The following is a 13,864-nucleotide window of genomic DNA, read 5'->3' as shown; positions in this document are numbered from 1 at the left end:
ATAAAGCATATATCCAGGTTTTGAGGATGGGATTCATGCTCAGAAGAGAAAAACATCAAACAGGATGGGTTTGGGCAAGAGGAGCAGAGTGAAAGGGGTGAATCTTGTGACATCAATCACCATCCATTACCTCCAGTGCCCCTGTATGCAAGTGATGCAGTACACAAGTGCTGTCCTGAAGGTGTGATAGTGGAAGTTGAGGCATTCTACAACCCTGGGGTAGGTTGCTGACTCTGAAAGATAATCATGTGTGGGCTTGTTCCATGAGTTAGGATTTCTCCAGGGTTTGGCCCTAAAATGCTTATGTGCATTAGAACGTATAGGGGTAAAATTTGCACGATACACCACTAAGGCATTTACAGAATAAAGATGAACTGTGACCAAATATCTTTACTAAGATGCAGCTGTTTTAAAAAGCTGTATTATTTCCCTCAATTTGCACTGTTTGCATTCCTTTTGGTTTTGTTATGTAAACAGTCAATAGCCCAATTCTAATATACTTTTTAATCTGATAAAGGAAATGAACTTTGACAATGATTTTTCTCATCTACAGCAACATTTTTCATAATGGTACACATATAGTAATGTCTCCTTATTAGTCCTGCAGAAAATTATCAGTAGTCATCTGATTTTAAAGTAATTAATTTCTGTGTGTTTATTACAATTGTATAACAGTATAGTATTAAAACACATATTAGTTCCTAATACAGCAAGAAGGTGATGTTCAACTATATGGCTCCCCTATGAATAATTTAAAACTACTGGGAAAAAATGAGCTTGAAGCAAAAGTATGAGGCTTACCATTTAAATCAATATGTGAATGTTTTCGAGGTTGCTTTTTTCCCTTTTTAATTTGCTTTTTTATTGCATCTCTAGTAAGTGTACTCAGTACACTGGCAGATAAGCCCATAGTTAACATATATAACAAATTTGTCATTGTAAGATCCCCAACAGAAAAAGATGTCCTTGGCCCTTATTGATTTTTTTTTAAAGAGCTTATTTCCAAGAGCAGTACATCTGAGATGGACAGTTGTTCCAGCTTTTAGATGGCTGTCAGTGGTGATGATTCCTCAAGACACTGCAAAAGCCTTCTATCACAAAGCTCAAGTTATCAGCTGCAGGAGAATAGGTTGTTTTGGGAACAAAAGTGAAGCAATTGCTCTGGCAATGTTATAATCTGCTGGTAGGTGTATGATAGTAGTGAAGAGACCTAATGTTCTTGAAAAAGGTATAATAAAGTCTGAATCATTACAGTTATATAAATGAAGGTGCCATGATGCAATACAGACTCTTTCCCTGTCAGAGAAACTATAATCGTGTTTAAAATGGAAAAGGATACCCACCTCCACACCCCCATGTTCAGTGAATGTTCCCAGTACTGTACTGCAAGCTATGTCAGAAATTGTTTTGCAAACCTCCAGCTTTGGGGGTTTTTTCCCAATACCTACCCACAAAAGAAAAAGAGGAGTTTATAATTTAGGAATTAAAAAAAAAAGTGTCCAACTAAAATTTAGAATATAGCAAGTTTCTTATTCAATATAAAATTAAAAAACACTCAAGAAACTTATATGCTACAGATGTAATTTAATGCTTGTATAACTCAAATGACTTAGGTTTAAAAAACATAAAATATAAGAAAAGGAATTAAAAATTTTGTTTGAAAATCTTTCAGACCTTAACAGAGGAAATCACCCAGTGACTTAATTAGAGTTTTGCCTGGATTAGGATTTGCTAGCCCCAGCCCATGAAGTAAATATTTTTAGTATCTTTTTAAAATCAAAAAGCTTCTCTTAGGACCAGATTTTGCCACCCTTACTAACATTGACTAGTACCTTACTACATAAGTAGTACCACAGTGTTCAGTGGAATTACTCATGTAGTAAAATACTACTCATCATGAGTAAGGGAATCACGTTGTACGTCAAAGAAAATAGGGCTTCTGATGGAGTAAGGCACTACTCAGTATGAGGAAGGGAGGATAAATCTGGCAACCACAAGGCAATAAATTCAGAATTTAAGTGGATCTGTTCAACTTGTTTGGGCTCAAATATATACATTTCTTAAAAGATGAAAATCCCACGCAATATCCCCCAAAGATAAGTGTGTATAATATGTTCAGTTAGAATTGAAGTGTGTAAGTGATTTTCCAACTGTGGAAAAGAGGTAGAGTTGAATTTAGGGTAAAACTGGGAGATAGAGCTGGCTGAAATGTCAGATTTCTGGTTCATTTTGTTTTGAATCACAACATGCTGATTTTTTTTCAAAATTTCATGACTGCTGAGTGGGCAGCCGGAGGAGCCAGCTGGCCTGGGAGTCTGGAAACCCGGGGATCCCACCCAGGGGCAGTGCACATAGTAGGGCTGCCCTGGCACAACAGACCCTGGTTCCACAGCAAGGAAACCAGAACTCCTGACATTGTGGGCTTTGCCCTGCTGTCCCTGGCCTCAGAGCAGTCCAAATGGCATTACACTCCACCTCAGTGACTCCTGGAGCTTCAGGAGAGGTAGGGAGGCAGAGTGCCAGGGCTTTCTGCTTCAGTAGCACTTCAGGAAAGCTTCTGTCACTTTCAAGCAGCCCAGGAAGCATCATTCCAGTTTTCCTGATGGAAAATCCAAATTTTTCAGCAATACTGAAATTTTCTCAGAGAAAATCTTGGTTTTATAAAAAGAGCATTTTTGGACAGAATATCATTTCAGCAAAAAAATGTTCTACGAGCTCTCCTGGGAAAGGATTCCTTAATGAGCAGGAAAGTAGGACAGGACTGGATGTGGCAGAGTTAGCTATATGAATCTAATTCTTAGAGCTTTGCATGATTATAGGTTCAAGCTGCTTCTCACTTTACCTATCAGTTCACCCACCCACCCCTGTTATGCAGCGTTAATTTGTTATAAAGGAGTTTCTTGGTCACAAAGGTTAATTTCAATTCTGCCTAAAGAATGGTACACAGGACATTTTGTCTTTATGTTTGTGTCTGTAATTTGTTTCTAATTTTAAAAACTATACATTTGTCAATGCTTTTCACACCTCTGAAGGAAAAAATGAAGCCTGTTTTACATTGCCACCTTTGAAAAAATAATTCTGACTCTACTGCTGTATTTTAGTAGAATTAGCAGCATCCCAGAATTATTTAATTATGTATGCTGCAAGCAAATTCATTTATTAAGTGTTCTCTCTCTCTCTCTGTGTATATATATAAACACAAAAATGAGTTCTGGATTTTGATGTCATTCAATCTAATCATAGAATATCAGGGCTGGATGGGACCTCAGGAGGTCATCTAGTCGAACTCCCTGCTCAAAGCAGGACCAATCCCCAACTAAATCATCCCAGCCAGGGCTTTCTCAAGCCTGACCTTAAAAACAGCTAAGGAAGGAGATTCCACCACCTCCCAAGGGAACACATTCCAGTGCTTCACCACCCTCCTAGTGAAAAAGTTTTTCCTAATATCCAACCTAAACCTCCCCCACTGCAACTTGAGACCATTACTCCTCGTTCTGACATCTGCTACCACTGAGAACAGTCTAGATCCATCCTCTTTGGAACCCCCTTTCAGGTAGTTCAAAGCAGCTATCAAATCCCCCCTCATTCTTCTCTTCTGCCGACTAAACAATCCCAGTTGCCTCAGCCTCTCCTCATAAGTCATGTGTTCCTGTCCCCTAATCATTTGTTGCCTTCTGCTGGATGCTTTCCAATTTTTTCACATCCTTCTTGTAGTGTGGGGCCCAAAACTGAACACAGTACTCCAGATGAGGTCTCACCAATGTTGAATAGAGGGGAACGATCACGCCCCTCGATCTGCTGGCAATGCCCCTATTTATACTGTCCAAAATGCCATTAGTCTTCTTGGCAACAAGGGCACACTGTTGACTCATATCCAGCTTCTCGTCCACTGTAACCCCTAGGTCCTTTTCTGCAGAACTGCTGCCGAGCCATTTGGTCCCTAGTCTGTAGCGGTGCATGGGATTCTTCCGTTCTAAGTGCAGGATTCTTTAAAATACAGCCAGCTCTCCTGGACTCCTTTCCCCCTCATGACAATTCTATGAAATTCTCCCAAGAATCCAGAGATGTAATTAGAATATTTTAACTTGGTATCTCTCATGTAGTGTAGTTAAAAAGGACAAATAGTGACTGAGCTCTTAATTTTTCTTGAGGCTGTAGTTGACACAGTGTAAATATTGATACTGGAACATTAAAAGCAGGGTCACCAAAAAAAGTTTCAAGCTTCAAGCTGTGTTAGTCTGGATCTGTAAAAGCAGCAAAGAGTCCTGCGGCACCTTATAGACTAACAGACGTACTGGAGCATGAGCTTTCGTGGTGAATACCCACTTCGTTGGATGCATGTGACATCCACATGCATTCGACGAAGTGGGTATTCACCCACTAAATCTCATGTTCCAATACGTCTATTACTCTATAAGGTGCCACAGGACTCTTTGCCGCTTTTACAAAAAAAGTTTATAATCATATATTTTTTAGTAATGTGGTGTTTAGCATATTTAAAATGTCAGTTCGTAAAGGAGTTGGAATAGGGGGAAGTAACTCACCAGTTTGTATATCTAGCTATCCTTACAAAGAAAAATAAAAAGGAAATCTTACTTTAGCAAAGAAGGTGTGAAAAATCGCAGATCTGCTTCTATTTTCATAACATGGAGGCACCAAAGTCCTTTCCTCCCCTGACTCAGGTACTTCACCATGTAACCAGGCTTTTGTCACTCTGCTTTTAGAGTTTTAAAGATTCTATATTTCCAAGGGTGCAGGGTCATCAGTGAAGTGAAAATCTCTTTTGGTGTCTAAGGCACATGCTATAGAGTGATTGATTAAACCTAAGTTGCTTTCAGACAGGTACAAAATGTAATCGATGATAAATGATGGAGACGTTATTATTCTCTAATGTCATCATTTTGTTGAAAAGTGCCCATCATCTAACTTGTGCTTTTCAAATAAAACTTAGCTTTGTAGAATTTTATAATAGCTAATAAGGCTTCTTAGAAATGTGAATTTGGTAGTCTATTAGACCTCTGTTCAGAGTACCCATCAGCCACAATGTCATTATGAGCTTTACTTGCAATAATAATTCAACTATTGTTGAAACTACACCGTAGCATTCACAAATTGCAAGCACTATTTTCCCGTGGAGTTAAATGTCTTTAAATAAGTAATGTAGGTTACTCTTCTCTTATTAGAAAAAAAAGAATATTTGGAGCATAACTCCTATGACTTTCCCTGAAGACTTGGGTTTTCAAACACAGCTTTCAGCCCTGTAAATTATGAGGAGAAACCTGCTGTAAATCAAAGGGCAGCAATCAATATGGAATGCGTCTCCTAAACTGAAGTGAGAAAGTGTTACCTTACTGACAGGTTTAAGGAAGACTAGTGTGAATTTCATTGATATTTTGCAAAGGCCATAATATAATGAAGACTATGTTATACATTCAGGGCTGTAAAACAGATATGGTGGGCCTAAAAAAGATTTTTATAGACATTGCAGAAGAATCTTTTGTTTTTTTGTATCTAGAACATAGATTTCTAGAATTCATTAAAACATCTAGGTTTAGCAATATCCAACATCAAGAATGATTTGAATACAAATTAGCATAAACTGCTACTTACAGAATAATCTAAGGAGTAAACCAAAAGGTGAAAATACACAATAAAAACTGGATCTCACTCTTGCTGGTACCATGGATTTATTTTCTAGTTGCTATTCCGTATTTGTTAAGAAGGGTGTTAACATTGACTTGGTCATTAATATCCAACCTTGATTACTGTAGCCTGTGACAGTAATTATAAAACTCAAAGGCTGGAAGATACATTTACATCTCTTTGTTCATAACAGGCTCTGACCTTGCACAGAAATCTACAAGCTGTCTTATGTCGACCTAACTGTGTAGTGTAGACCAGCCCTTGGTCTCCGCTGGCCTGGGAAGTGGGAGGATGGTACTGAACCTGGGGCTCTTCTATGGTAACATGTTTCACTAATAACAGAGCTGCTGGGCAAGTCCATCTTAAAATATTTAACATAGTAGCTATGTTAAAGTTGATTATTAGTTATATTGTAGGCCTTTGAGGGAAAGGATTGTGTCTTTTCATGTCCTAAGTTAGTTGCCTGGCACAGTTTTGGGTACTATAAAATCAACAACTATTTGCTTCTTTATAACTTATTAGAAGAAAAATACTATGTTCATTACCAAGAAAATCATTCACAAACTTTCTCATGAAAGGAGAACTATTCTTCAACAGCAGCATAATATAGCCCAACGTAAATTCTACATGGATTCCTTAACGTGGAGCATGCCAGCAAATGTGGAACATTTCCACAGAGGAAGGATCCACCATAAAATATTAAGTAGCTGAATTATGAATGAGAGATTTTCTTTTTAAAAGCTAGTTATGCAAGTCAAAGTTGTTCCTGGGAATGAGAACCCATGAGTACACCGATGTTGACAACATCTCAAAGAAGAATTGTTCATCGACTGTTTCTTCAGTTTCACAAACTAAGATGTAGTCTCCTTAATCATGGCACTTATAGTACTGTACTATGGGGGATAGAAGGAAGAGGAGACAATAATGATATTCCCATTCTCCAGTTGTTTAATTGTTTCCTCTTCCTTCTTTAGCTATTCATAGGTAAGCCAATTTTTATTTAGAAAAAAGCCAAAAGCTATTTTATGTTTTATCCCCCTTTCTCCCCTCTCTTCACATGTTATTTTTTTCACGTTTGCCCCTAGGCATAGAATGCATTCCCTTTGTGATCTGCCAGACACCACCATCACTTCACTTAAATCCCATCTTAATGCTCTCACTTTCCCAGAGATAGTTGTGGGAGAAATGGAATATGGGACATCAAGACTGGCATATTTGGAAGAATGGACAGGGCAGGGGCAGCCAGTGTGATAAGAGACTAGTTCAGGTAAGGGTGGGGAATGTTTATGCAGCACCTTAAAGGCTAGTTCAGGTAGGGTGGGGAATGTTTATGCAGCACCTTAAAGGCAAGGACAACAAATTTAAATTTCCTGATGGAAAACAACATGAGAACAGCCACACTGGGTCAGACCAATGGTCCATCTAGCTCAGCATCCTGTCTTCCAACAGTTGCCAATGACAGATGCTTCAGAGGGAATGAACAGACCAGGCAATCATCAAGAGGGAGCCAGCAAAGGTGGAAGATGCTATGAGACTGAAGGACACCAAAATGTTTACAGCCACAGTTGGGATGGACTGGAGGAGGCGATGAGGTTGTCATCGAAACCTATATCTGGAGGAGGAGTAGATAGCAGTAATCAAAGTACAGAAGAAAGCTGTGGCTGTCATGACAGAGGAAGGGTCAGATCTTTTAAGCATTGTGGAAGAAGAAACTGCAAGATTTGGACACAAACAGGATGGAAGAAGAGAAGGAGGAGCAGATGATGACCCCCCAGGTTATGAGCCTAGATGACACGGAGGATAGTGGAGTTGTCATCAGTAACAAAAAGGAAGGAAGGAGAATTTTTGGGTGGGAAAAAGGAATCAAATTTCTACTATGTTAACACCAAGTTAATGATGAGATGTCCCTAAAGAGATGTGAGAGAGAGTCTGCAATTTGGAACTGGAGAGAGGGAAACTATTACTTATCTTTTGTACTGCCCAACTGATTATCCTTGTTGAAAATCAGACAGGATTTCCACAAGAGTGTCTGTACTATCCTGAAACTTGTTAGACACCAAATCCAACAATAGCTGTAATAGAAAAAATATCTCATATAAAGCCCCATCGCCATAGTGTCAGTGGAATAAGACTCACTCTATCCAGGCATTGTTTATTTAACAAAGCTTTTAAAATGCTGGATTTAACATATAAAACATTTGTGTACAAAAGTATGGAAGTAATTTGGGAAGGGCAGATAGGAAGGAGCAATTTTTCTCTGTCTTCTTTCAAAGCACTTAGGATCCCTTCCCTCTTTAACAATATCTGAACAGGTGGGTAATTGCTTCACAGAAAACACAGAAAGACTTGATCCCTACCCTCCAGTTTGTAGGAACAGAATTGTATAATTGTACTATAAGAATGAAGGTATCAATGTATGTCTTGATTTCATTCTACCAGCCACCCCATTTTGAATAGCAGAAAGGAATGACCCTCTGGAACTATGAGAGATTCTGTTTCTCATGCATCACAAATTAGGCCCTTTTAGTTTTTGTTTTAAGGTTTAGTTAGTAAGAGATAGGATCTTATATCGTGTCTGTGTTAAGCAGACTAGAGGAATGTTGAAGGCCTGGGCCCCAATGTGAAGTGTTTTGGTTGTAAGATGTAGTAAGCTTTAATTTACAGCATCATTTCCCTTGATATAAAATACTGCTGTTTGTATTCTTAAAGGTCTCTGTGAAAGACTGTTTGTGTGAATGAGGAATGTATGCATCTGGAAAAGATAAGGTATGAAGGCCATTGTTATAGCCAGATGATCAAGGAAGGAGTGAGGAGACTTAACAACATCAGAGAACCATCAACGTGCATCCATAATGAAGGAAGGGCAGATTGATGACCCTGAGGTGGAGGCTGGCACCCTGAAAGACAAGACAATTGATTAAATCAAAACCAGGACAGGATGACCCTCTCAGAGGTGTTTTGGAATGTTAACATCAAAAGATACACCAATTAAGGAGTAACCGGTCACAAACTGACACAGCAAAATCCATAGACTTCAACAGAGAAAAAAGACTACAAGAACAGGGTGCTTGGCCATGGGACTTTGGGTTCATCTTGTCACACTCCAGGACCATCAGATCGCGACCAACAGAGCCCTGCTTCCCTCTGTGACCAATCTGGCTGGCCACTAGATTGATCCAGACTCTGCCCTGGTAACTATAAACATCAACTGGTGTGTGTGTGTGTGTGTGTGTGTGATTGAAAAGCATATGCTCACTGTTGTATTCTCAATAAATGCGGCGTGCTGCCTTCTCCCCTATAAAGATCCCATGTGCTTCTTATAAGAATAACAAGTGTACACACTAAATTTTACTTATTAAACAAGGTAATCTTGTGGTCTTCATAGGGCATTGCTTTTGATAAAATGGGTTGATTGAAATCCTGCTTGCCATTCACGCAACTCCAACTGAAATCAGTGGGAGTTTTACATAAGTCAGCCAAGCAGCTTTTGCTCCAACGTGGTAAACTATTGTTACTGGTACCTGGTAAAATGGGTTATTTTCTTATTACTAGGTTGAGCTGTCTTTACATATCAGTTGTGTTTCCTTTTTCATTAAAGGGGCAACAGTCCCATTATTATTCATTATGCATCCCATAAGCTATCAAGTATCATGACTCACAGCTGCATGGTGTAGCATTCATGTATATTTCCATGTCTACTGCAACAGGATACCTGCTATTTTTAAAACAGAATTGCATAATGATCATATGTAAGAGGCACAATATAACTTTACACTCTTCTTTAGGTATCCAGAACCATTCACTGCATACTTCCTGCCAGGAAGCGACCCAGAGTTTGTTGTATTGCCTCAAGCTGGGGAACTTCTTCCAGTTGACACTGTTGGAACCCGTATAACTGTTGGATTCAAGCCAAGTATGTACAGCAAGAAGCATAAAGCAACTTTAGTAATTCAGGTGAGTCCTCTAAGAGTGTGTGTTAACAGTGGGCTTGCTGCATTATATTAATGGACCAAAGAAGTTTCTTTGAGAAGAAGTTGTTTTAAAACAAGTCTGGCTCTGTTACTAAAGTTACTACTAGGGTCGCCAAATTTCTGACTGCAGAAAACCAAACATCCTTGGCCCCACCCCTTCTCCAAGGCCCTGCCCCCACCCATTCCATCCTCCCTCCCTCCCTCCCTCATTTTCACTGCGCTGGGGCAAGGTGTTGGGGTGCGGAAGGAGATGAGGGCTCTGGCTGGGGGTCGGGCTTTGGGTGGGGCCAGGGATGAAGGGTGTGGAGTGAGGAGGGGGCTCCAGGCTGGGGCCGAAGGGTTTGGAGTGTGGGAGGGGGCTTTAGGCTGGGGCAGGGGGTGAGGGCTCTGGCTGGGGGTACAGGCTCCAGGGTGGGGCCAGATATGAAGGGTTCAGAGTGTGGGAGGGGACTCAGGGCTGGGGCATGGGAGAGAGGTGAGGGCTCCGGCTGGGGTTGTGTGCTCTGGGATGGGACCAGGGGTTTGTGGTTCACGAGGGGGCTCTAGGCCACGGTTGAGGGGTTTGGGGTACAGGAGGGGGCTCCGGGCTGGGGCAGCGGGTTGGGGTGCAGGAGGGGTTGCAGAGAGCAGGCTCTGGAAGGGAATTTGGGTGCGGGAGGGGGCTCAGGGATGGGGTGTGGAAGGGGATGAGAGTTCTGGCTGAGGGTACGGGCTCTGGAGTGGGGCCAGGGATGAGGGGTGCAGCAGGGGACTCTGGGATGGAGCAGGGGGTTGAGGTGCAGCAAGAGGTTCAGGGTGCAGGCTCTGAGCGGCACTTATCTTAGGCGGCTCCTGGAAGCAGCCAGCATGTCCCTGCGCTCCCTAGGCAGAGGCTGGGCCGGGCGGCTCTACACACTGCCCGTGCCCACATGCCTCACCCGGCCAGTGTAAGCTATGGAGCTGGTGTGCAAGGCAGGGTCAGTGCACGAAGCCTCTCTGGCCGCCCCTCTGCCTAGGGGCCAGACATGCCAGCTGCTTGCAGGAGCCGCACAGAGCCAGGGCAGGCAGAGAGTCTGCCTTACCCCACTGCACTGCCGACTGGACTTTTAATGGCCCGGTCAACAGTGCTGACTGGCGCCACCAGGGTCCCTTTTCCACTGGGCGTTCTGGCCAAAAACCAGGCACCTGGGAACCCTATAGTTACCACTGTTAGAGAAATGACAAACATAAATCTAGAAAATTAACTTGTGGAAGCTTTATAAAGTGGTTTCAATTTTAGCTGCTTTGTATTTGTGCTGTCTTTGTAGTAACATTCCTAGAAGTCCATTCTGATCTAGATCCATCTACCCCAACCTCACTCAGGTGACACATTTCTTTGCTCATGCAGTCTAACAGCACATCAAAAGGAAGAGTCATCAGAAAGAAAGCAAATGATCAAGTTAATTTTTAAACTAGGTGAAAGTATGTGCTGTCATACAAGTGTAACATGTAAATTGTAAAAAACTGAAAATGGTTGAGAACTTGAAAATTGGATGATTGAACCTGGTGATATTCTAAACAAAAAGAGCTTCTCGCTGTTTCCATTACTTCACAATGACTCAGACAGAGGTGACAATCTTGGTATTTTATTATATAGATAGAGGGTGTGTGAGCAAGGGAGAAAAAGGGCCCAAGTTTATGTATTCATATATAGGAGCAAGCATCTGAAGGTTTCTCCTGGTGTTCAGGAGATGGTGTTTTGAAAAATGGTGTTTTGAAACTCCTTACCAAATGCTGGCACTACTAGGCTACTAAATCACAAACTAATTAAACAGTTCTATAGCTAGAAAATAAGATGCTTAAAACAAAACAAACTGAGAGGCAAATTGCTGGATAAAAAATGTATGATATATTGGCTAAGATAATTACTACAGTTCACCTTAATTTGATCTTTCTTTCTGAGACAACTTGGAAAATGTTGAATAAAAATATGAAATCCAGGAAAGGTCCTAAATCCATTATCCTAGTTTCCTTTTACCTGATTAGAGGTTTGATTCACTCATTCCTTTCACGTAAACAGAGTGGTGAGATTTCTCTCTTGCTCTTTTGTAAAGAGAAAAGAATTTTGACTGAATTCTAGATTCTTTTATATTTAATAAGGTTTAAATAATGTTAATGTTATGTGATACAAAGTGACAGAGGTCAGAAAATTCAAATATAATGTCAGAACTCAATGCTTAACTCACATTTTTAGTCATTTTTGCATTTAAAAGCGCCAGGCCAAATCCATCTTTGGTTTAACTTCTTTCACTGCAGTGGAGTTACACCAGGGATGAATTTGGCTCTTAATATTAGCTTCCTAACCCACCAGTCTCCTTTCCAAAAGTTCCTTATTTGGAACCCTGATTTTATACATGATCTCCACATGATCAGTCTACTTTGTAACCAACTGTGGAGGGCATGCATGAATGGCTAATTACTACTATACTTTGGCTAATTACTTTTTTTTTAAGTGCATTCAGGAGAGTTAAAAATGTATCTCTTACTCATATTTTTGAAGTAAAAAGTGATAACTACTTTAAATAAAATTCCACAGTGATCCACTGACAATTTTAATAACCTCTAAATTACCAAAGCAAACCCTCTAACATCTTTATATAGCTCATTAAGGTCCCACTCTTTTGTACTACGATCCACACAGGTGGACTGTAACCCTTGAACTCTTGGAGCCTGGTGTAGGGGTCTGCTCACACAGGTCAGGTTACAGGATCAGGACCTAAAGGTCCACCCAGCTTGGTGAGCTCAACAAGTGTGTTGAGGGCTATTAATGCTTACAGGCTCAAGCATTTTCGGGCCTAGTTTTGCACCACTGAAATCAATGAGCTCTCTGACTTTTATGATCTGTCTGTACAGCGTCTAGTACAATGGACCTGTCATAAATATAAAGGGAAGGGTAAACCCCTTTGAAATCCCTCCTGGCCAGGGGAAAGCTCCTCTCACCTGTAAAGGGTTAAGAAGCTAAAGGTAACCTCGCTGGCACCTGACCAAAATGACCAATGAGGAGACAAGATACTTTCAAAAGCTGGGAGGAGGGAGAGAAACAAAGGGTCTGTGTCTGTCTGTATGCTGCTCTTGCCAGGGACAGAACAGGAATGGAGTCTTAGAACTTTTAGTAAGTAATCTAGCTAGGTATGTGTTAGATTATGATTTCTTTAAATGGCTGAGAAAAGAATTGTGCTGAATAGAATAACTATTTCTGTCTGTGTATCTTTTTTGTAACTTAAGGTTTTGCCTAGAGGGGTTCTCTATGTTTTTGAATCTAATTACCCTGTAAGATATCTACCATCCTGATTTTACAGGGGGGATTTCTTTATTTCTATTTACTTCTATTTTTTATTAAAAGTCTTCTTGTAAAAAACTGAATGCTTTTTCATTGTTCTCAGATCCAAGATTTTGGGTCTGTGGTCACCTATGCAAATTGGTGAGGCTTTTTATCCAACGTTTCCCAGGAAAGGGGGGGTGCAAGTGTTGGGAGGATTGTTCATTGTTCTTAAGATCCAAGGGTCTGGGTCTGTAGTCACCTAGGCAAATTGGTGAGGCTTTTTACCAAACCTTGTCCAGGAAGTGGGGTGCAGGGTTTTGGGAAGTATTTTGGGGGGAAAGACGCGTCCAAACAGCTCTTCCCCAGTAACCAGTATTAGTTTGGTGGTGGTAGCGGCCAGTCCAAGGACAACGGGGGGAATATTTTGTACCTTGGGGAAGTTTTGACCTAAGCTGGTAAAGATAAGCTTAGGAGGTTTTTTCATGCAGGTCCCCACATCTGTACCCTAGAGTTCAGAGTGGGGGAGGAACCTTGACAGGACCCCTGCCTAATTTGGCCTTTAGGCATCAGGATATAGATGTTAAAATATGGAGGTGCTGGCGGCAACCCTGTAGATAAGGTTAAATTCCATTTTGCACCTGAAGATGGGATTCAGTCATTTTGATTTATAGGAAAAATACAGTGTATTGTTCTCAAACCTACAGCACTTACTCTTTGAGTACAGAAATATTTTTTTTGAGATTTTACAAGTAAATCTCTGAATTAGTTCATGAAGTTAAAATTAATTAACAACTGGGTCCTTCACAAAATTTATCATCTGCCTCAGGCTCTTCTTTGTCCCAAACCATCTTAACACAGACTCAAATTTCCCATACAGTTAAAGTTAAGGCTGCGAGTCTGTCACGGAGTTACCATGACTTTCCGTGACTTCTGCAATGGCTGGTGCTGGCTCAGGGGCTGCCTGAGCCGG

At 40.8% G+C, this 13,864-nt stretch overlaps 1 protein-coding gene across 1 annotated transcript in view; it reads left to right on the top strand.

The window, feature by feature from the left end:
• Positions 1-13,864, top strand: part of CFAP47 (cilia and flagella associated protein 47) — a 649,074-nt gene that overhangs the window by 621,258 nt on the left and 13,952 nt on the right. The window contains exon 63 of the mRNA XM_084621504.1: positions 9,429-9,597. Within this exon, the coding sequence (XP_084477630.1) occupies positions 9,429-9,597 (169 nt within the window). The remainder of the gene's footprint in view (positions 1-9,428; positions 9,598-13,864) is intronic.

The sequence above is a fragment of the Lepidochelys olivacea genome (assembly GCF_965140295.1).
Source record: "Lepidochelys olivacea isolate rLepOli2 genome assembly, chromosome: 1".
NCBI lineage: Eukaryota > Metazoa > Chordata > Testudines > Cheloniidae > Lepidochelys > Lepidochelys olivacea.
Note: the sequence above shows the minus strand (reverse complement) of the source record. Positions and strands in the feature narration are given on the sequence as shown.